Source organism: Drosophila elegans, unplaced genomic scaffold (genome assembly GCF_018152505.1).
Source record: "Drosophila elegans isolate 14027-0461.03 unplaced genomic scaffold, ASM1815250v1 contig_814, whole genome shotgun sequence".
Taxonomy (NCBI): domain Eukaryota; kingdom Metazoa; phylum Arthropoda; class Insecta; order Diptera; family Drosophilidae; genus Drosophila; species Drosophila elegans.
The window spans coordinates 4,018,923-4,041,813 of NW_024546167.1; the positions used below are offsets into that span (position 1 = coordinate 4,018,923).

Here is a 22,891-nt window from a genome sequence, read left to right on the forward strand (position 1 = left end):
GCGCTTACGAAAAACCCCTTTTTGTGCTTAGAAAAAATGGAATGTCAAAATAACAACTTTATAAATTGATGCCAACAAAAAAGGATCTTTTAACTGCATATGCATAACACTAACACACACCCCTTCCCCACAAACATACAAAACATAAACCTATCTTTCCAAACAATACAACAACTCCGAATAAAAAAGTTGCAACAAAAGTGAGAAAAAGGAAAATAAATCTGAGAGGACGGCTTTAGGGGCCTTTCACCCCAACCTCCGCACTAAACCTCCCCAAAATTTATAACCATGTATGTATGTGTGCCTTGGTTTTCGATTTCTTGTTTCTTTTTTGGCTTATTGTCACAAGCAATACGGACTTTCACATTGTAGATATGTATGTGCGTCGTCTGTTACATATGTCAACTTGTATGCCTCACGAGTAAGGGTAATGTTTTCACAGTAGAAAAGATTTGTTACAGATTTCGCCACACCAACAAGAAACCAAGCCTTTGTAATCGAACATGGAAACCTGTGGAACAATGACCTCACAAATATTATTTGGGTTGGTATGCTTTTCCATCTTTTTTAAAATTTATTTATATTTTTGCAATTCAGGAAAGGTTTTTCAAACTATTCAAACTACTGGATTAACAAAAAAGAAAACTTTGAAAAGCACAAAATATTATTTTGTGACGAAACTCACAAATGAAACAGTATACCCAATACGAAAAAAAGGAACAATACTCACAGCAAATAAAGTTTGTGGGTTTTTGTTTTAGACATGCTTCAGGTGAACGGCACCCAAAGCTAATATTTTTTCCAGGCGAAATTTATGTGTAACGATTATTTCGGCTGAACGAATACCACTCATTCCAGCGACCGCAGAACAAAATCATTATTTACACAATGTACCAAAATTGGTTTTTCACGGTGCTCGAATTGTATCAGAGTTCGTAGTAAATTGAGCAAATGTTCATCTGAATGACTTTATGAAGGCTAAGATTATCAAAAACATGCATGTACTGTAAACGCTATGAATTAGCAAAAAAAAAAAATAATCACAAAAGCGAGGGCGGGAAATATTGTAGTAATAACCTTTTTTGCGTCGCGCTCACAAAGTCTGGTGGGATAAATTTAAAGGTTTTTTTAAAGGATTTTTTTTATTTAAAATCAAACAAAAACAAACAAGCGTTTGTCGAGCTTTGAATTTTTTAATTTAAATAATCATTAATCGGTTGGAATCGTTTTCCATTCAAACAGCTCAACACCTATCTTTTTTACGATTTAACGAAAAAAAAATTTGCTCATTGCAACCATATGCTAATTTAATTATTGACTAAAGCTGCTTAGTCATTCAACAAATTTGCATGTCATGGTAGTCTATTTATAAGTAAAAATACTTGTCGCATTTGGATAAAAACACAGCTAAATTAAAAATAAAAAAATCTCTTCATTGTTATTGAATGCGACGGGCTAACAAATCAAGCTCTAGCTCAAAGCTCATTTTGCCCTTTACTCGTGCAGAGCATACATTTTACAAAAATCTCTAATATAATAAAATTCTTAATAGCAAGCCTAAACAATTTGGAATTTAGTTACGAACATTTCACGAATTTCACGGTTATCTGGTTTCTGACTGCAGGAGCAGCAGGAACAAGGCTTCGGCATCTGCAACATGTGCAACTCGCATTTATTCCTGACCCTGGCACATGGCATCCGTTTGTTTTTGTGCGTCTGTTTAGTCATTTAAATTAGATTGCTTTTTGGCCAACGTGCTTGGCATATTTGATTTTTCGATAGCTAACTCGAAATTAGATGCAATAATATATCTTAAGGCAACTTTTTAAAATCGCTGTCATAAAGGTAAACTTTTTTAAAAAATTATATAATGGCCAAATTTGAAAACAAACATAGATTATAAAACCATTTTACGAGACCTCAAAGATACTTTAGGAAAAGTGGTAGGAACTTCATACATTTGGATAAAATAAAATTTTTTACAAGGAAGGGCTTTATTGCTAGCAAAAAAATCTAATGTTTTATTTTCATTGAATTTACCTATTTAAAAAAAAAAACATCGCCAGTAAAAACTTCAAGACATATTGCTAAATAAATATTAAAAAAACATCTGTCCTGACCCACAAAAAATGGGACGCACAGCTGTACGAGCAGGAACATAAGCCACAATTCAACACAAAGGACATGCAGCCATGATTTTTATGAGCTTGTATTTATATGGTTTCCTTATATCCATGCCGTAATAGCCAAAGGTCCTGCAACCAGGATTGTATGACAACACACAGGCAACAAGGGCCAGCTAAAGTGGAATACGGGGTAGAAAATACAACCGATTTCTGGTACACATGTTTTTTTGTGCTTGCAGTTACACTTAAGGGCACTTGAAAAATAACTTCTTCAAAAACAGTTTTATTAGCAATTCTTTACTATTTATTTCCCCTTACAAATTAAAATTACATTAAATAAATTCCACTTGAAATGTAAATGATAATAATGACCAATTAATCAATCACATTGGGTCATTAATTTAACAACAATGCACTTCATTTGCAAAATTGCCCACATTCCTTGGGCTTCTGATAAAGATTGCTTTATTATTAAAAAAAAAAAACAATAATGAGGGGTCCTTAAAGTGATTCTATAATTTATTTGATTTAATAACACTTAAAAAGCAGTTGCATGAAAACCCCTTTTATTTACATTTTTATAGCTTTTCTCAAACTAGGCAACAATAGTCAGAATGGAAATCTTCTTTGCTGCTACAAAATAATCGTAACTTTTATTAATTGACACGACAACTGCTTGTGCACAATTTTTGAATTTTAAATAATACCCTTTGATGGTTTAAGGATTACTCACAAATTCGAGTTTAATTGTGCGGCCAGGCTGGGGGGCAATAAAATAATTTTACGATCAATTTCCCGCCTGCCAGCTTTTCTTTTCGTTACTCCCTCGTCTCCGAGTGGACGAGTGAAACAACAGGAAAATTCGAGTTGGTTTTTCCGAACTCTTCAGTCAGGTGGCCACTGCAAGTTCCTTTGGGACTTCCTGGCCATCATCCTCGCACTTCCTTCGACTTTCTCGTCGGCAGTTTGTGGCTGACTTTCGTTTAAAAAGCGACAAAGCTGAGTTTCCCTTATGACAGGGAGCCTTTTGCTATTGCCCACATCATCAAGTCACTGGCAAGAAAAGTCGGTATCCAGGTAACATAAAGATGGAACAATGCAGACAAGAGAAAACCGTGTACAAATGCAGGTGGCTTACAAATAGTGCAGCAAGAATACTCGTCAACTGTTTACTTTGGTATATTGAGCAGCTTTAAGAGGGAGCTTTGTTGACTTTAAATATATACACATATAGCTCGTTACTTATTTAGTATTAATTTTATAAAAATCCAAAGACTATAGAATAAAATTTATCGAAAATTTATTATTAAGCACATAACATATATAAAATTTAGCTTGTTAAAGTTAGCTTCCTTTCATGTCGTTATTGAAAAAATGTTCGTGGTCTGGCATAGAATATTTATCAATAAATCTATACCATATTAAACCAAAGTGTTGCAAAAACAATAAACAATTGGATTCACTATAAATCTAAAATGCTTAAAAGTAATATTTAGGTTTCATTGAAATTAAATAAAACATACACTACAGTTTTAGACTATTTGGTGCTGAACTGAAATTAAAAGGTATAGGAAATATATTTTATGGTATTGAATTAATAGTTACTTTAGTTTATTTTGTACACTTATTAAAACAAATCTTTAAGGGTGCCTTTAACTTTTTGCATATGTCAAGAAAGGTGTTGTGCAACACCTTTAAATCTTCTATTTGTAATAGTTTTCAACAGATTTTCCCTATTACGATTTACTTTTTAGCTTACAGAGAAAGTGGGCAACATCACCAAGTAAGTAACGCCAAGCATAACCATAAAAAGCCTTGGCGCGTTGACTGCCGTCGTCTGAAAGCCACAACCACGAAAGAGTTCAGGGCTCGGTGGTCGCCTTTCCCTTTGCCCTTCTCTTTCCCTTCCCCAAAAATCACTCTGAAGGATGTGCTCCGGCTGGGTGTCTGCAGATTTAGATGAAGGCCGCGATGGCTGGTCGGCGGGTCTGCCTACCCTCCCTTATCCTGCCTTGCCCTCTTTGGCCATGATTTAATTAAAGTCTACATGTGCTAAGTAGATTTTATTCTTTGCTCGCTCATTTGGTTTATTTGCCTATTTTTCTGAGTCTTCTGTTCGCATTCCGCCTGCTGGTCATAATTGATTTAGGCATTCTCTGCATTAAGCTTTGCCAGGCCAGGAAAAAAAAACTGCTCATACACCAGGAATTAAGTCAGGGAATGGTAGCGGAAAAAGTTATCTTTGATTTATTAAGGGAAATGTGCTGTGACCTGCAGGTCAAGTTATTTTATTCAGCCAGTCTCTTAATAAGTTACCTTTGCTTCTCAGGTTATGTTGTTATTTTGTTACTTGTAAGAGATAATTTAAGCAAAAGGAAGTTAAGTAATTTCATTTCAATTACTTTCCTTTAACCCAGTTACTTGCAATTACATTTATTTTCCCCTATTTATTAGTTATAGCTCCATTTTGACCAGTTGCAAAGTCATTAAATATGAGATACCTACAATTTTAATAAACTTAATTACAAATGTTGCAATTTTAAAGGACCAAGAAGTCCCAGGGAATTAAGTGTGCTTTCATAGCTCTAGAATTGAAATACTATTATGGGAATCAGAGTGAATGCAACTTACATAATGATTGAATTCCTGGATGCTGTGGGCTGTGGGATGCAGGACCCAGGTGGTGTTGCTGCATTGCACAAGCTCTCGAAACGCTTAACACTATAACAAGAATTGGCGTTGCAATGCAGCCAAAGCACTTGCCCTCCATGGCCATGGTCCTTTTGCCTAGCTCGTTTTGCTTGACTTCGGTTAGTTATAATATTTCACCGCAAAGGCTGTTGATTAAGTTTAATTTGCACCTTAAATTCTCGGGTTTCGGTTCACATTTACGGCAGCGGTTTGATTAAGGACAGGCTCAATTTGGCTTTTGAAGTGCATTCTGTAAAGAGAGGAGATTGTTTTTATTTAACCAATTATATTTCAAACAGGAACGGCAAGCCGAAGATCATATACCCTTGCAGCTTTTTTTTTTTAAATAAAATATTTTTAAAAGCATTTAAATTTTTATTTATTTGCATATAGGTTTTGAATAAAGTTAAGAGCGTAATTCTTAACTATCAAATTATTGCTATATCAAAAAGAAATTTAAAAAGAAATTTAAAAGCAAAGAGAAGTTAATTATTTTATTTATTAATTTTATTTAATATTTTGTTTGTTTCAATAGGAGCTTAATGATATGGTCGACCGATTTTGATCAAATATAGGGTCGGAGATGTCTCCATTACTCAGTTGCAAACTTCTGACTGAAATTATATTACCCTCTGCAAGGATATCGAAATAATTTCAATTATTTATAGTTATGAAAAGGTATTAGCTTGAATGGATGCTGCTCCTTTTTTGTTGTTGTTTTTGCAATGCACTTAATCATGTTTGCAAAATAATCCGCCTTGGGGAAAATTCAGTGCTGTCAAAATATGAAACTAGATTTAAATAAATATGCTTTTTGACTTAATTTTTCTTCTGTCTTTTTCTGTACTTCCTATTTCTTAAGCCCTTTCGACATCAAAGTTGCTTTAGGGCCATTTGCTCTGTTTGAAGACTTTTGTCTGCTCATTCTTACTGATAACAAAGGCTGAATGTGTCTAGCGAAAACATGAGCTTATAAACATTAATTTAAAGATCATTTGGTGAAGTTGTTCAAAAGAGAAAATTGTGTTATAAAACTAAAGGTGTACCAACAAAAAACTCTAAATTTTGAAATATTAAAATATTAAATAAGCCACATTATAACGATTGAAAAAAAAATTCAAGCTGTGGGGAAAAAGTTGGTGTTCCCTTTAAAACCCTACCTTGAAAATTCTAAAAATTTGGATATAATTTATTTAGGGTCGAATTGAAAACTGTTCGTTGTATCTTAAAAACTTATTATAATTACATTTCTGAACCAAACCAAATACTCAATAAAGAATGCTTGTAAAGAAAGACCTTGGTTTAACATGTTTTCTTTTTGAAATTTAATTTTACATACATAATTTAACATCAGTAAACATTGATATTAACCAATGGCCTTCATAATAAATGTCCCTCATTCGCATCATTTATCCCGTATCAAATTGCTGTCGCATTAAATATATTTTCTGGTTCGGAATTTGTGTTTGTGCTGGTTAAGCCCCCATATAAATTGTGTGTTGGCAAGTTGCTTATCGCCACCATGTCACACGGATGGTATTGTATTCCTGTCCAGTTCCGTAGCCTTATCCAATGCTAACCACTGCATTAATATTTACATCGCAGCCTGCCCGCACTCAAATAGTTTTTTATTGGGCCATGAAACACATAAATTGTGCAGCTGGAAGGTATGCAACGCGCGAGCCTTGATCACTCGCAAATATGTGAAGGCCAAAATCCAATTAAAATGTTAATTTTTACACAAACGACGACATATTGGGCCAGCGAGTTCAGCGCTGTTTTAATTGAAACCCTCCACAAGCGATCCCATAGATATTGTATGTACTAAATACTCGAATCGAATCGAATCGAACCGAATCGAATTGAATCAATTGCGATTCCGATACCCTCTGACACTACAGGTAATCACAGCATTTAATGTTTTTGTGGGCGCTACTGTGTAATGAGCTGTTGGTTGCTGCCAATCAAACAATAGTAGTCAAATTATCATGGAATCAGCTTAAACTGCGTGCTGTAATTGTTATTTTTCATGCCATCGATGGTTAATTGAATTTGGTGGTTTTTACAACGCAAAAGAGACATGCTTTGGGCCATTTGAAATGATTTAATAAAAGTTAACAATAGCTGCATTTATTTTAAACAGGCATTTTTGATATTTACTCAGTCCATTATAAATATACTTATTATATAGTCACTCGAACAAAAGTGAACCTACTTGTCAACGAAAGCGTCTGGCCATTGTCTTCCTCTGTGTACTCAGACATAAATACAAGTTAATTAAACAAACCTCGTTGCACATTAATCACCTGGACACCGGCCAAAAAGCCACAAAAGCACCTGGAGACCACTTGATCTTTAAGAGGAAAATTCAAACAAAAAGGCTCGAAACCAAATTCAATTAGAAGAACACGAAAGGCGGCGAAGTGGTCCAGGAAAACGGTTCGATTTCAATGTTGTTTTTTGAGATTGTCCCCAGACATATGTCTCGTTTAGGGCGTTCTCTATGAGGTTATAAGATTAATGAGAGACAAGCTCATCTACTTCCTTCCTTCAAGCGGCGCTTAATTAATGGCCACAAAAAGGGCACATGCAAAAAGTGCTGCAAGGTCCTTGACCTTTGTCACATACTTTTAAAGCCAGCTGGGTATCCGTCAGTCAAGATTAGCCTTAAATTTTTTTTTGTGAAATTTGGGGAATTAAAGAATGTTTAATAGCTGTCATTGAAAAATTCAAACTATTTAATATAACATATTCAAATTTTTGAAAAATGGCATATATATAATATTACAACTAGTTTAAACTTCTTTAATAAGATAATTGTCACTAAACTATGTGGTGAGTTACTCAAATTATTATTGTTATTTTTAAAGTATTAAAAATAACCTTAAAGTAAACTTTTGAACGTGTTAATTATTTTGTCTTTTCATTCAGCATAGTGAACTTTTAAAAACAATATGTAATTTAAGGCATTTTTAGTTTAAGAACAGTCCTTTATTTCATTAAAGTGAATAGTAAAACAAATTGGTAAATGTAGATAGGAACATATTTGGACAACAGGTTCTATAATTGTAACATTTGACAATGATTAACCATTTGAAAATGCCCCTTTAGGATAATTCATCATACAAATTTGTCAAGGAATCAAGTACAAATAAGCGTATAAGTTTTTAAAAGTTGAAAACTGCACTTACTATTGGCTGCCTGTTGAAGGTTTACTTGACGAAACTTTGACACAACTCGCCTTTGTTTGTTTTGCGGTTCCGGGAATTAATTACCCGACCTCTTTTTATGACACCACAACAAGTCATAAGAAATCCGGGCTCATTTGAAAGTCAATCCATAACACACGTGCTCATTGGGTTCTTTGGTTCTTTGGCTTTGGCTTTGGCTCCTGCCCAGGACTTCAGCGGAAAAACTCGACCGAACTTCAAAAGCAGATAAGGCGTGGGCGAACTTTGAAAAACTTTCAACTTAACATGGAAAAACTTTGATTTGGTGCAAAAAAAAAGACAAACGAACCATTTTTTTTTACAGAGAACTCTTGGTTGTTTATGCAACTGACACGAGTTTCGAATTTGAGCTGAGTTTCCTTAAAAATGTATTTTTATTTCACATTCATTACTATCTACAAGCGAGAAATTTCCAACCTGAGTAAACCTGAGTAACAAATGCATTTTCGATTAGCATTAAATCATGTCGCCCCCGTCTGAGTTCATTTCCGAAGAGAAATAAATGTTTTTCTTTGATTTATCTGTGCTTAGCGGTTGGAGAAATGAAAGTCAAGCTCGCGGAAAAGGTAAAAACTAAGGTTTAATGAAGACGTTGTTCAACTCACTTGGGGTGTGCCACCTCCACTAGTTTAATTTTGTGAACATCCAGGAGCACATTTGAGTCTGTCAGTATTTTATTGGATTTGCATGATTGATGGGGACAATATCATTCACTGGCCGCATAAAGCGGCCTGCAATTGGAAACTTCACTTTTGCCTAAGGGCACATTACTACTACACTGAGCGAAATCGAGCACGACCGATCCTTATCCTTTTCAGTGTCACGCACAAGTGAACATACGGGTTGTACGGGTTTTGAGTGTAATATTCCGCGAGAAACCGCGACACCGCCGTCGAGTGTTTAGCGGCAACTACGGGATATCCTTTCGGTGGCGAAGTTCACACGCTGCGATAAGAACTCGGTCTCGAAGTCGCAGCCGCGCCAAAGGAGCAAACACGTGCGCCGCGACTTGCAATTCAGTTGATACTGCGGCAACCGAGGCCGGAGCTTTTCCGTATTGTTGTTTCCTCCTCGCAGAAGTAACCGTTCCGAGGCGAACCGAGTCCTGCAACCACGAACAGGACGTGCGGCTGGCAACTGGGGTGGCAAACTCCGAAAACGGACGCATTGCGGCGAATTGGTACTAAATCCCTGTATTTGAAGAGGGGCTTAGCTAAAAAGGAGAACATAAAAACCATTATTTTAGCCACTACGGTTTGGTCAACACAGGAGTCGCGAGAATTGTAACGGACAATGAAATAATATTAAAATTTCGATTTATACAAGCTTTCAATGATTCTAAATATTTGAGAAATTCATAGCTAGCTAAATTTTTAAGCCTGATTAACTTTAAACTCTGATTTAAATGTTTAGGAAATTAATTTAAAAACATTAAACCTACCTTTATAGGTTAATGAAAAAAATAAATTGAAAATATATATAAATAACATTTTAAGAAAAGGAAATTAATTTTTAAATTTGTACCGATTTTGTTTTGCACTGCTTGCACTGTGGAAGAATCTGTGAATTTATTACACTGCTTTGGTTTAACTACTTTCACGTCGAAAAAATATCCATCCAAAAAGACGATGTATAAGCCGCTGGCAATATATTGCACTGCTTTGGTTGAACTAAATCCACGAGGTAAAAATATCCTTTCAAGACGACAATTCCCTTTTGGGACATATTCACTGCTCTAAATTAATTCAAAAATGTACTAAAAATAAAGAAGTGCTGGGCACATATAGCACTGCTTTGATTGAACTGATTTCACGTTGTAAAAATATCCCACCAAGACCGGAAGACAAATTTTGGGAAATATCTACTGCTTTCATTTAAATTGACGGTTGATTTTGCACTACTTTACACTGATTACAAAATTATTAGATTTAATTTTAGGTATTTTCAAAAAATGAAAAAACTTCTTCGGCAAGCCGATGATTTAATACATAACATATTAATACATTAACATATTTTCTGTCAATATAAAAAGAAATCATTGAAATACTCATCAATCGCATCATCACAGCAGACACCTGAAGACATGTTTCATTTGTCAGCATCCCTTCTCTTCCAAGATGCCGTAACCTACATTTGAGAACGTAGAGAAGTTGACACTAAAATTTGTATAAGTTTAGCGTATTTTAATATTTCGGTTAAGTTGTGCACGCCAATAAGTAGGCAGCATATTAAAGTCTTAAACAAACAATCATTATTCTATACTTCACTTCTTTCAACTTTATTTTATTTATGCAAAATCGTTTTTCCATTAAATATACAAATGAGATTTTAAATCGAATCAAAAGGATCGCGCTTTAATGCAAATATCTGGGGAGTCTGAAGAAATGCACACACAAAAATAAGAAAACTATGAGTAAAAGTATAAAAAATATTTCAATCTATTGTTTGCCTTCAAAATGCAGTTGGAATTGTTAAGTTCAGTTAACACAATATAGTTAACGTTTCGCGCATCGCCACAAAAAACGCAATTAAATAATTACAATTACAAATTTTTTGATAATGATAGAACTTTTTACAAAACTCTCAAGCCGTTGTAAACAAATTTAAAAATAATATTTTCTCTTCTCGGAGAAAAATGTTTAAACACATGTTGTATACAACAGAAATTTTTTTCGGTTTTTAACTAATTTATCAGTATAGAGGTGTTGAATTTACTAGGTTGTTAGTGTACACTTTCGGCATCCACAAAGATTTGCTCGTATTGCTTTTTCTTAATTAAACTTGACGAGAAGTTGTTGATGAATGTGAATGGCTTCTTGAGTTTCGACTGATAGAACATTTTCCGGTTTTTTTTTTTTTTAACTAATTGCGAAAAATTAGGGCTTCCCTTCACTATTTACTATGACGCGTTTTTGTGTTTGTTTCTGCTGCAGCTGCTGATGATGTTGCTATGTTGCTGTTCGAGAGGTAAGCGTGCCTGACGCTTAGAATCATTTGAGCTTGGCGTATGCGTCGACCTTTTTGTGAAACTGGTTGTAGTACTCCAGGGCGGCGTTACGCGTCTGGTTCAGCGCCTGATTGATGTTCTCGGGCGAGAGACGGCCACTAATGAAGGGTCAAAGGCATTATTGTGGATGCATTCTCGTAGAAATCAAAGCGCCTCGAAACTACTTACACAAGCACCTTTTCCTTGATGAGCGCGGCCGACTTGTCGTAACTGCTCACGGCAAAATCGCTCACGCCCGCAGCAAAGGCTTCGATCTTGCCAGACAAATTGGGCACGTATTGGTCAATCTACAGAAGAGAAACATATTAACAATGGAGTCCGAAAGTAGTACAGAGATTAATTTAAAACTGGTTTTCTTGCATATTCAAACGAAAAAACAAATATGACCTCATCCTCAAGACACTTACGAATTTGGCCACAACGGGCCACTTGGCGCCGAAGTATCCCTTGCCATTCTGGTAGACGTTGCAGGCCGCATTCCTCGCCAGCTTCCACAGGTCACCGGTGGTCTTGATGGCGGGCTCTGCGTACGGCGGCACGTTCACCTCCGCCCACTTGTAGCCGCGGGCTCCGGCGCCCATGACCGTGTACCAGGACTTCTGGACATGCGGCAGCACGCCGGCGTTCTTCAGCACCTTGCCGGTGGCCGACTTCTCGAACACTCCTTTGCCGTTGATCTCGGTGTCGGTGTACAGAGCTCCGGCAATCAAAGCGATGATGAACACGCTGCCCAACGTCCACTTGCAGCAGCCGCATTTCTTTTTCTGTGCCGCAGCATTCTGTTTGTTCTTCTTCTGTTGCGCGCTGCTCTTCTCCTGGACGCTCTTTTGGGAACAAAAATCATAGAAAATCATAGAATTAAAATGGTGTTTAAACTAGGATTATTTTATTTAAAGACATTATTTGATCAAGTCGTCGTTGTGTTTACCTTTTTGGCGGCCGGTGCTGGTTTGCCGCCCTGTTTGTTACTTTTAGGTTTAACCTGAGCCATTTTCTAATTAATTTCACTTAGTTTCGATTAGCAAAGAGTATTTCTAGATTTCCTCGGCTGTTCACAGAAGATGTTGAATTAATTAATGTGTTAATCATTGCAAATTTTGTTTGCTAAAAAGAATGATGAGGCTTTTGCGAGCTTTTAAAGCCAAGCTTTTTTTTTGCGACTGCTACAAAGGTTGCTTGCGAATGGATAAGAGCGCGATGACCAAAGATGCGAGAATACGCTAAGCCGCGAGTGGGGATAATTAAAAGTTTTAAATACATATACATGTACACTCTCAATCGATTTTATCAGATGATCGAAAATAATATTTATATTCCAGCTTATGCGTTGATATTCAATTGGCGTACTTGCTTTAAGTGCATTAAAACTAAACAACCTTAAATCAACGACAGCCATTGTAAAACTTTGAATAATTTAAAGAATCAATTTAGCCACAGTGTTTGTTTGTATTTGTAAAAGTTCCAAAAATATGCAAATACAAGTTTTTTGTGACCCTTAAAATAAGAACCACTAGAAGTATTCATTTTTGCTTTGAGTTCAAGTTCAATATTCCCAATCAATTTGAGTATGAAATTTATCCTATGAATTAAGAAGTTCTCAATTATTTTTTTTATTTAAAATGTTTTTTACTTAATTTAATATCAATTAAAAGATTTTATGGCACATTAATATTTTGCAACAGTTTAATAAGAATAAACTAATATATGAAGGGAAAGCTATTCATGCTTTATTTTTGAAAATGTTAGTTCATCTGAGATTAGATAAAACCAACCACGTTTAAATTGTTGTACGATGTATGGTGTATGGTTTTCAAAGTAAAAGAAAAATTAATTTAAAAATTTAGAAAATGAAGCTTCATCTTAACTTATACAAAGAAAGCCACCTAGCTCACCTACGCTTACAATAATCTAACACATGTACATATGTGTTTCTATGAAGTCAGAAGAGTTGAATGAACTATTGGCTTATGGCCCCTTAGTTTATTCGCTTTTGTGACGGCGAAGTGAAAGAAAGAAAGGCAATGAAAAGCTCTGAAGAGGGCCGGCGAGAATCAGGGTCACAGTGTGGACATGCCACGTGTTGAAGCTGCCTAAATTCTTTTCTTTTCGGACCTTGGGATTCGCAATCGTGGCGTTGGAAGAATTTCAGGTGAGAGCGCCGAACTGCACCACTGTGCAATGAGAGTGAGAGTGCGGAAAGTGGGGTGTGAAGAGTGCGCACAATCAGCAACAGGGTGGAGAGTGGAGAGCGGGCAGCGGGCAGCGGATGGCCAATCGCAGCTGGAACACATCAGGCAATAGGAAAATAAAAAGTGACGCCGCCAGATCATCTAAAATTGGGCGTGCTGATAAGACGGTCGTCGAATGTTGCCTGATAAATGGGATTTATGATGCCCAATCTCTCTTTTCGAAAGCAACACGTCCGCTCGGAGAAATTTAGCGGCAACTGGATCCCGCATGGCAACGCTATGGGGAAAAATGCAGCTATAGTTGCCACCAATACGAAGACAGGGGGACGCACGCATACGCATGCACAACCGTTAATGATGACACGCACACATACAGCAGAAACGCACTTTGCACTGCAACAACAACAACAACAATTTAAGCCCGACAATTAAGGCGCAGGCCATTAAATAATGCTCACTCTCGATGAAAAGCCAGTTAAGTAGGGAGAAATTTCAGGCGAACGCCGGCTAGCTAGCTTTTCCGTCTCTTTCTGGCAGCGACGTCGCGTTGGCAGCGTCCTTTTTTAACTTTTGTTTGATAAGCAGCTAATTGTGTTGGTTTTTCTACCTAAAGCAGCGTTCTATTGTCTTGGCTGCAGTCTAATCAGCCCAATTCATTCTTTTTAGCACCGATTGCAATTAATTATTCACTTTTGGCAGTAAGTTCTACAAATTTATACCTTCGTTTTTCTTTTCACGAGCGGTGTGACCAGACTGACAATAGGAAAAATACGTGAACAGCCATAGACTCATTGGGGTGTGGCCAGATGTTTGATTCAAAGCGCGAAAAGTTCAAGTTCGATTATGATTTGAAAAAAAGTTTGGGTGAATTTGCATTCAACAAAATGTTCGTTTACTTTATTTATTGTCCAAATACTTCTTAAAAGGCTGAGTCATTTTTAATTTGATTAAATTTAATAAGATTGGATTTATTGTCACTGCCTTTATTTTATAGAAAATGTAGTTTAAGTGAAATATTAAAACTGTACTTACCAGCAAAACTTCTTTTAAACCTTCTAAGCTGCTTTCTTTTCGCTTGCTCGCCTGAAGTTCGACGTTAAGATTTTCCACATCTTGCAGAAAAGAGTGATATACAGGCGAGGTAGCCAACTCGTGGGTAGACGTGGTCCAATTGTCGTCTAAAAAGGATTGATCAATATATATGATTTGGGTAAGAAGAGACTTAATAAAGTAATCTGAAATTTAATCAACCAAATTGACCAGGTCCTGACTTACCTATAGCTTTCAGTAGCAATAGACTGGGCAATTGTTGCTTCTTGTAGTTCATGCGCCACACCCGGAGGCAATCATCTCTGCCGCTGCTAAGCAGGCAACTAATACAGCCTTCGATTTCGTTATTCTGCTTGGAGTTTGCGCTTATTTCGCGGAAGAGCGTCAGGAAAATATTGGCATGCTTTACGGGACTATTAATATAGTTTTGCTACAAGTACAGAGAACAAGAGTGACCAAAAATAAGCAAGTTTAAGCAATGCTGGGCCGAACTTACAAGCAACAAACGCGCGCTTCGCTTCAGACTTTGCTGCCACTCCTTGGGCAGGTTGTTGTAAGGCGCGTTCAGGGCGTTGTAGGTGGCAAAGAACTCCTGCTGGTTGAGCTGCAGGGGATCCACCTGCTTCCTAGCAGCTGCCGCCGTCAGAGCCCGCTCCATGTACTCCACCACAAACTTGGTGTACTGCTTCAGCTCCAGATTGGGCAGCATGAGGTTCTGCCACACTCTAACGCCCTCGTTTAGTGACTGATAGCCACCCTGACCAATGGCCCATAGGATGCTCAGGCAGATGTTGCTGCGATTCTGGTAAGAATTCCGCAGTAGCGCAGTCTTGGCCAGGTTCCGGGAGCAAATGCTGGGCCAATTCTGACCGATCAACTGTAGGATCAGCTTGTAACCGGCCACCGTCTGGTTGTTATTCAAATCCGTGGCCATGCTGTCCAGCAGCGAGTAGAAGAAGTATTCCAGGTTCTGCTCGCCCACGCTGCCCAGGAACTCCACAATCGAGTACTTGAGCGAGGCGCTGGCCAAATTGCTGGGATACTGAGCCGAGCGGCCGGAGAAGATGGGATCGCACTCGTAGGACAGGGCTCCATTAAAGTACTGTGCAATCTGAAGAGGAATGATAATGGTTAGCTGGTTCTGTGGGCAATTCTCCTGGGTATCACCTACATGACTCAGCCAACGCAGCTCGGATCCAGGACAACTGAGCTTCACCTGTTCCAGTTGGGCAGCGAAGTCATCCCGCGTGATGTTTCTCAGGGCCTGTTCCAATGTTTTCGGCTTTGCCACCGACGACGATGTGGACTTTTTTGGAACCGTCGAACCAACAGCATTCTTCACTGGGTTCTTCTTTGCTGGCGATTTATTGGTTTTCGAGGAAGACGAAGTACTTGAACTGGATTTCGCAGGGGAGTGGGACTTGTGGTTGTTGTTGCTGCTGGAGCCTAACAAATTGCGATATCGCTGAGCTGGCACTGTGGAGAGGGTTAATGTGGGGGGAACTTGAGATCGCATTGCCAGGTGCACTCTATTTAAAACTCTTACACAGCTCTTCCAATTTGGGTAACTGGGCTGCAATCCGCTTCTGTTCCGTGTGCGCGATCACCTTTTTGTCCAGATTCTTTTGCTTGCGCGACTTGGAGACCACCTCCCATTGCTCCGACATGGTGATTGCTGATCGGATAATTGGTGGAATTAAATTAAATTATCAAATGCAGGCGCCGGCAGAGTAAAGAGCAACAAGCAAGTAAAGCCGATTGAGACAGTGTTGGCAACCGTCTTAAATGTGATGTGGCGGATTAGTGGGAACGTTGCAGGCGGCAGCAGGAATACTAAAACGAATAAAACAACTTCAGAGTGATTGTAAACGAGCTGTCACCCTTCACCCGGCTTTTACTAGTTTTTTAAATGGTTAAAAGTCATATCTTTTAACTGAAAATTAACAGAAACCTCTATGGAAAACAAGTTTAAATTTCAATTACCAGGGCTGCATAATCTTTTTAAATTAAACGCTTATCCAAGTTCTCAACCTTAAGTGGTATTTTTTGGCCAATGCCGCCTTGGTCACATTACACGGTTGTTTACATTCATAAATTGACCGAAAAACTCTATAAATTTATATTTGCTTGCATTTAAAAAGGTTTCAGATTAAAACTCAAGAATGGCTGCCTCGCGCTCCCGGCGCAACAATGCCGGCAACAAAATAGCCCATTTACTAAACGAAGAGGAGGAAGACGACTTTTACAAAACGTCATATGGCGGATTTCAGGACGAAGAAGAGGACAACGAATATGAGTGAGTTGTGAAGAAATTCTAATATATAGAACCACTTTAAATAAACCCTTATTCATCAGACAAAAAGACGAAGAGGAGGATGTGGTGGACTCCGACTTCAGTATCGACGAGCAGGATGAGCTTGTGTCGGATCAGGAAGAGGCGCCCGAAAAGAAGCGGAAACGCGGAGGCGTCAACACAAAGGCATACAAGGTGCGGGTCACTCTCGAAATTCTATTTGGTTAAGGGCATACGGTTTATATAGGTTCAAAAACTTTACAATTTCAATGTTTTGTAAAGTCAAAGGGTATGTTGTTATTGTTGAAAACTATGGATCAGGTTACAGAAATCGCTTCCGATCCTTTAAAGTATACTGTTGATCTCTATTATATGTCCGTATGATCGTCCAGATACCGATAACTATAAGAGCTAAAGAGTTAAGATTTAGCACTAGCCTACACTGCAAATTTGACCAAATTAATGTTGCCGATAGGCAAGATATTTTACCATGATCCGTGTTCACATACAAAATATTTATTTTCCTATATTAAGGTCCTTTAACTGCGCAAATAATCTGGATAGATTTGTAATGCGAGTGTGGCATATAACGGCTATAGTTTTCCGATTTTGATTAAACTGCTGTTTAAAAATAATTATAATTTATAGGGTCGAAACATGGTTACTTTAAGATAATACGCTTGAATCATGCTTTAATGATTTAACTCCTCTAGGAAACCAAGCCGGCGACCAAGAAGGAAACCAAGGCCGTACCCGCCTTGCACAAAAAACGAGGCGGTGGTGGGGTTACGAAGCGTCGGGTCAGGCCCCGATTCACGGTTCTTGACTCCGGCCGCAAATCCATACGCACTTCCACGGCCATCAAGACACAGGCTACCAAAATCCGACTCAAGGAGATGGACGATGCCCGCAAGCGCAAGAAGAAGAAGGTGCGTGTGGAGGACTATATGCCCACTCAGGAGGAGCTGCTGGAGGAGGCCAAAATAACGGAAGAGGAGAACATTAAATCTCTGGGTGGGTATCTAAAGTATCCGCAAAAGCTTTATTAATAAAACTTTCCTTTTCAACTGGCAGAAAAGTTTCAGAAAATGGAGCTGGAAAAGAAGAAATCGCGACCCACCAAGCGCACGTTTACAGGGCCCACGATACGATATCATTCACTGACCATGCCCGCTATGCGAAAGCCCACTCGAGGAGCCAATCTTCTTGTCGATTCAAAGGATACCGCCGGAAAGTGTGAGCGGACATTCGTCACAGTAGAGAACGATTTCAATGACAAGGTGTTCCAGAACATCTTCCGCCACAAGCCGGCGCCCAAAGTCAGCAATGGCATCTGTCCGATCACCAGACTGCCAGCCCGTTACTTCGATCCGGTCACCCAGCAGCCGTACTACAGTATCCAGGCCTTCAAGATCCTGCGCGAGGCCTACTACATGCAGCTGGAGCAGCAGGGCGGCAGCAGTGACCAGCCCGAGTTGGCCAAGTGGCTGGAATGGCGCAAACTGGTCAAGGAGAATCGCCTCAAGGTTTCAGCAGCTGCCAGCAAAAACGGGGACCAGAACTAAAAGTGGTACCAATTTAATAGTTTATAAAGTTATATATATATACCGAATAAAAAATGGAAGCACAAGGAAAACACAACAACTCGACCATTTGATATCTTAACAGGTTTATCTTTAAGTAATTACAAGCAATTTTTATGCAGTTGTAACAAATATGAATATGTTATAAATATTTGTTAGTCAGCCATTGAAACCGTCAAGCAATTTTTACTTAGCACATTTTTTAAAATATATTTATGTAAGTACTAATAAGTAAGGGCTGAGTACACAGGGTTTTCCCACAAATTAATCTTCAAAAAGTTATTTATAATCAAGGCATAGTCTGTTTTGTTGGAAGTGTAAGAACCTAAAAACAATGTACTATTATCAGCAGCATCCGGTTTGTTGACTTAGCAAGATGATGACAACGTTTACCTAAAAGAATATTTACCCTTCTCATCCAATTTATAAAAAACCTATTTATGGAGTTTCTATATTTTGGCTTATTAATTGTATTTAAACTTTCAAGTTCCCTATTTAATGTATTGTTTTCATTAATTTCTATCAAATGGTCAAGTTGATAAGCACACACAGCCATTGTCTATTAAATAACAAAAATCTAGAGGAAATGCGGTTGTTCCGACTCGGAATAGCTTTGTATGAATGTATATAATTCTCAGTTCTTGCATCATCTTGACACTTAAAGAAATAGGTTTATATAGTATATTATATTTGATGTATTCTTTATCTTTAATTAGTCACAAAACAGCCTTTTTAAAATTTCTATAGATAATACTATTAAAGGCAATATCTTCATTTTCCATTCCGACAAAAAACTATATATATAAAAATCTTGAAGGGAATTAGTTTAGTGGACGCAACCTTGTCGGAGATGTACATATGTACATTCTGTCTACTTATCAAAAAAAACAACGCACGAGCTTGTTATTTGGATTGTCTGAACGGACAAGGTATTTTCATGTCTAAGATTTAGTCAAACCCGTGAGCTCAGATTGTAAAGAACAACAGGCGGCTAACTTGAAAGATGAGGAACTGGGCTGCGATTGGAGTCCTCCTGGTACTGGGATGCCAGTGCGCCGGAATTGTCCGGGCGGACAGTGATAGTGATAGCGACAGCAGCAGCAGCGGGGAGCGCAAGAGCAAGCCCAAATCAATTGAGCACAAGTACAACAATCCCGCCTATCCCACTCCCTATGGCTATGGCTATCCCTACCAACCATATGGCTACAATCAGATGCCGCCGTATCCGTATCCCCAACCAATACCAATGCCTGACTACTACAGTCCATATAGAAATGCAAGGCCACCACCACCGCCACCGCTAATGTATCCAGCTTATCAAGCAGCCTATCCACCTCAGACGGGAGGAGGATGGAACGCCAACCCACCCACCAATCAGGTTCAGCCACAGCAACCTTCTCCCGGACAAGGATCAGGTCCTTCCGCACCGTATCCTCCAGGTGGTTCCAGCGTAATCAATCACTCGCTTAAGGTCAACAAGGAATACAACGAGGATGGTCACCACTCAAACACAACATAGTCGAGAAACTTAATTAAAAGCTAAATCTAAATCATTTTCAGAGTCTTATCAGTTTCAAAACCACGTTCAATACAAATTACATACAAAATTAAATTATTGTTTTTCTTTTATGGAGTGTTTGTCACATTATAAGATTAAAATATCTTATATTTCAAGGCAAAGTTATCAACAGTTATAAAGTTATGAATCATACAAACTATTTTCTTACAAAAAAAATTGTTTAATTAACAAAAATAATAGTGTAATGTATAATGCAATAAACATCACTTAAACAATCTCATGATATTTTGAATATATTGATGAGAGTTTGGCAAATATAAAATATTTGAAAATTTTAAAGGAATTTAACAACAAGATTAGTTATCAATTCTGATTTCATATCAGCACAATGTATGCGTGTTTTGTCTCCCAAACATCAAGTGGGATTGTTTATATCAAGTGTATGTAAACATATCACATATCATGGTATAATATAAAACAAACTAAAATGCATGTAAATATATATGTATAAATGAACTTTTCAGGCACTTGAAGGATCCACCACGGTGCTGTGACTGTACAGATGTACGTGGTAGGCGTAGCTGTTCATACATTTCTGGATGCTCAGTAGTAGGGGCTCGTAGGGATGCCAAATGAAGGCGCACAGCTCCCGCGGTGCCAGTGGATTGTTGTGCCTGCGTGCGGTGGCGTGCAGTCTAAACTTGATTGACTGCGTGGCGCGATCCCGAAAGACAATGGGCTCGGCGGAGCAGGGATTGGGTCGCTCCAGAGGCGATACGTGGCGATCGTCAAAGCTGAATTCGTTAAACCTTAGATAAGGTGAAGGCGAAAGACTCTGGGAGCTGACGGGCACGCTGGGATTAAAGCGCAATGCCGCATGTCGCACGAAGGGAATCGACTCGTTGGCATCCACAAAGTTTTGCTTCAGAATGAAGTGCAGCGGTAATGAGGGCGCATCTCCGGTTTGCAGCGATCGCACGTTGCTCATCTCGTCGTAGAATTGCAGAATGATTTGAAGCAGGTCGACGGAGTAATCTGGATACACGCCCACCACTTCTTCGCCAGATATCGTATAGAAAACATATAAGCGGCGGGGTGTTCCTGTCATGGGCATCGTTTCGCTGTCTTTTGGTCGTTCTTCATAGCGCAACAGGAGGAGTTCCTTGTTCACCAGTTGCATCCTCTCCATAATCATGTGTTCCACCTTAAAAGAGTAAAATATTTATTTATAATTACCAAGTTACTTTTTAACCGAATTAGAAGTTTCTTATTTATAGTTTCTATAGTCTTTATGGTATGTGCGATTTAAAACAAAAAAATGTTTTTGTTGTGCTTTTATAAATAGTAGAGTACTTCTTTAACTTTAAATTCTGATTATAATCAGAAATATCCAGACAATTTTCGGAAGAATTGGTTTAAAACATTCTTATTTAATTATTAAAAAGGTAAATCGGGCACCGATAAGGACACATTTGAAAATTCCACTTACGAACTCAAAGTTTTTGTAAAACTCTCGACGTTTTTCCTGAACTGCAGGGGATTCGGGATCAATTTGGCGATACAGGAAGCTCAGAACACGCTGCTTAATGTGCGTAATGGGCAGAACTGTAGTCGCGTCCAGGTTGTCAAAATCGGAGCGAGCCTTTTCGATGAAGTCCCGCGGCCGGGGACCAACGGTCTCTTGCACGTGGAGCTTGCCCTCCGTCACCCCGTAGACGTAGATGCACTGATGCAGCCGCGACATGATCGCCACCGTGGAGCCAAAGACCGAAATACCGTGATTGTGGGCAATCACAATGGAGTCGTGCGGCAGGAAAAGACTATCGCTGACCACGCCAAGTTTCAGGTCCACCACGAAGAAGACATACGAGAAGACTTCCAGTTTGTCGAACAGATCCGGATAGCGCACATAGTCATCGATGGGCAGGGCGCCGCGCAGGACGGACATGGCCGCCAGCAGGACGTAACGGCCCTCCTCCAGGAAAATGCTGAACTCCCGATGCAGATAGTAGAGGCTATAGTCGCCCTGGCACAGGCGCAGAGTCAGTGCCTCCTTGGTGGCGAACAGACGCTCGAAGATCGTGCTCTTGAGCGTGCTGCCCGGGCTGCTGAAGCACTCGCCAGTGCCCACGTCCGCCCGACGGATCAGTTCGCCCACCGACGCGCATCCCCTGTAGCGGTAGATGTGCAGGCTGCGCTGATCCTGCGAGAAGGCCAGGAGTTTGCTGCCGTCCGGCGTGAACTTGCGCAGATAGACCGGCGGAATCGTCACCGTGTCAATGGTCAGGCAGGGCGTGATGCACTTGTAGAAGGGGCGCTCGTAGAACAGCCGGGGCATCCTGCCCAGCTGGTTGCCCGCGCATGTGTAGCCGGATTCGCGGTTCTGCAGCAGGTGCACGAGGTTCTGCGATCGGAGGCGCCGCTCGTAGGCCATTCTGGCTGACCATGGAGGACCGCTTTATGTCCCTGCAAAACCGGCTCAAACCTTTTAGCCTTCTCCTCGAAAATTAGTTTCCTTTCCGATCGCAACTGTTAAAAATCGTGTTTTAGTGTGACCGTAGCTAGATTGCCAATATATATTTCACTAGCGCTATGAACGTTACATTTCAGTGAATGTTTTATTTTAATTAGGCACTTAATATATTTAAAAAAAAAAAAAGATTAAGATTTAAAAAAAAATTTACCACTCATATTTGTTCATTAAAGATTAAAAATTAAAGATTATATGCACCACTTTCAGGTACATAAAAGTATAAAAACAAGTCCGCTATACAATTTTCGAACCGCTAGATTAGTTTTTAAACGATTTTAAAACTAATTTTGTCTTTGGTATGCTTATGCTGCTTTGGTTTTTTGCGATTGTAAAACATTCTTTTTTAAACTTTCAAATCAGATATGTGTTTAAAAAAGTAAAACTATTTCAATCTCCAAATTTAATAAAATATAAGGGAAACTGTAAAAATATTTGAATTCCATGAGATTGGAGCTAGATCATTAAATGAATTTCATAAAATATTTTTCTAAAAAAATGCCTTTACTTCGTCAATGTATTACCTTTTTAAAATATCCCTGTTTCTGTCATTCACAGCGGTTTTTATAAGAAATAATTTTCTTTTCGAATAGAACTTACCAATTTAAAAAGATTAATTCTTAAACCACGTAAGCAGTTAAAAATATTTCTTTAAACATACAAAAAAATAAAA

The 22,891-nt window shown here is 38.7% G+C and overlaps 5 protein-coding genes across 8 annotated transcripts in view; 2 read left to right on the forward strand and 3 right to left on the reverse strand.

Annotated features, from left to right (window-relative positions):
* The window catches only part of LOC108134523 (hemicentin-2), a 45,906-nt gene extending 36,788 nt beyond the window's left edge, over positions 1–9,118 (reverse strand). The window contains exons 1-2 of one of the 3 annotated variants that reach the window (XM_017254862.2): positions 8,653–9,113; positions 4,758–5,067 (exon numbers count right to left, since the gene is read on the reverse strand). In XM_017254862.2, the coding sequence (XP_017110351.1) occupies positions 4,758–4,902 (145 nt within the window). In that variant the 5' untranslated portion in view covers positions 4,903–5,067; positions 8,653–9,113. Of the gene's footprint in view, positions 1–4,757; positions 5,068–8,008; positions 8,630–8,652 lie in introns of those variants that run through there. The other 2 variants (XM_017254863.2, XM_017254864.2) reach the window with 2 other exon arrangements.
* Positions 9,119–10,298: 1,180 nt separating this feature from the next.
* Positions 10,299–16,068, reverse strand: LOC108134525 (transmembrane protein 214-A). Of its 2 annotated transcripts, XM_017254867.2 has the most exons (8): positions 15,840–16,068; positions 15,465–15,769; positions 14,790–15,404; positions 14,519–14,723; positions 14,276–14,421; positions 11,462–11,878; positions 11,223–11,341; positions 10,299–11,152 (listed from the first exon to the last, which is right to left on the reverse strand). In XM_017254867.2, the coding sequence occupies exons 1-8, from the start codon at positions 15,958–15,960 to the stop codon at positions 11,038–11,040; spliced, it is 2,043 nt and encodes a 680-aa protein (XP_017110356.1). In that variant the 5' UTR covers positions 15,961–16,068; the 3' UTR covers positions 10,299–11,037. The 2 variants fall into 2 exon arrangements, with proteins under 2 accessions (XP_017110356.1, XP_017110357.1); XM_017254868.2 differs by lacking the exons at positions 14,276–14,421; positions 14,519–14,723; positions 14,790–15,404; positions 15,465–15,769; positions 15,840–16,068 and adding exons at positions 11,983–12,102; positions 13,963–14,035.
* Positions 16,069–16,357: 289 nt separating this feature from the next.
* On the forward strand, positions 16,358–18,227 carry LOC108134472 (vacuolar protein sorting-associated protein 72 homolog). The gene is made up of 4 exons (XM_017254785.2): positions 16,358–16,589; positions 16,649–16,781; positions 17,300–17,600; positions 17,661–18,227. The coding sequence occupies exons 1-4, from the start codon at positions 16,456–16,458 to the stop codon at positions 18,149–18,151; spliced, it is 1,059 nt and encodes a 352-aa protein (XP_017110274.1). The 5' UTR covers positions 16,358–16,455; the 3' UTR covers positions 18,152–18,227.
* Positions 18,228–19,104: 877 nt separating this feature from the next.
* On the forward strand, positions 19,105–19,781 carry LOC108134533 (extensin-2). Its single transcript, XM_017254879.2, has one exon. The coding sequence runs from the start codon at positions 19,173–19,175 to the stop codon at positions 19,686–19,688; it is 516 nt and encodes a 171-aa protein (XP_017110368.1). The 5' UTR covers positions 19,105–19,172; the 3' UTR covers positions 19,689–19,781.
* LOC108134532 (DET1 homolog) lies at positions 19,777–22,247 on the reverse strand. The gene is made up of 2 exons (XM_017254878.2): positions 21,178–22,247; positions 19,777–20,892 (listed from the first exon to the last, which is right to left on the reverse strand). The coding sequence occupies exons 1-2, from the start codon at positions 22,120–22,122 to the stop codon at positions 20,209–20,211; spliced, it is 1,629 nt and encodes a 542-aa protein (XP_017110367.1). The 5' UTR covers positions 22,123–22,247; the 3' UTR covers positions 19,777–20,208.
* Between the last annotated feature and the right edge of the window lie 644 nt (positions 22,248–22,891).

Bases quoted from the DNA above. Each gene is read 5' to 3' on its own strand.
- LOC108134525 (XM_017254867.2), bottom strand. From the start codon at position 15,960: ATGTCGGAGCAATGGGAGGTGGTCTCCAAGTCGCGCAAGCAAAAGAAT. The intron at 14,422-14,518 runs GTAAGTCAGGAC...AATCCTTTTTAG, and splicing joins ATTGCTACTGAAAGCTATAG to ACGACAATTGGACCACGTCT. The intron at 11,879-14,275 runs GTAAGTACAGTT...TGTTCCCAAAAG, and splicing joins GTTTAAAAGAAGTTTTGCTG to AGCGTCCAGGAGAAGAGCAG.
- LOC108134472 (XM_017254785.2), top strand. From the start codon at position 16,456: ATGGCTGCCTCGCGCTCCCGGCGCAACAATGCCGGCAACAAAATAGCC. The intron at 16,782-17,299 runs GTGCGGGTCACT...TAACTCCTCTAG, and splicing joins TCAACACAAAGGCATACAAG to GAAACCAAGCCGGCGACCAA. The intron at 17,601-17,660 runs GTGGGTATCTAA...TTCAACTGGCAG, and splicing joins GGAGAACATTAAATCTCTGG to AAAAGTTTCAGAAAATGGAG.
- LOC108134533 (XM_017254879.2), top strand. From the start codon at position 19,173: ATGAGGAACTGGGCTGCGATTGGAGTCCTCCTGGTACTGGGATGCCAG.
- LOC108134532 (XM_017254878.2), bottom strand. From the start codon at position 22,122: ATGGCCTACGAGCGGCGCCTCCGATCGCAGAACCTCGTGCACCTGCTG. The intron at 20,893-21,177 runs GTAAGTGGAATT...TACTCTTTTAAG, and splicing joins TTTACAAAAACTTTGAGTTC to GTGGAACACATGATTATGGA.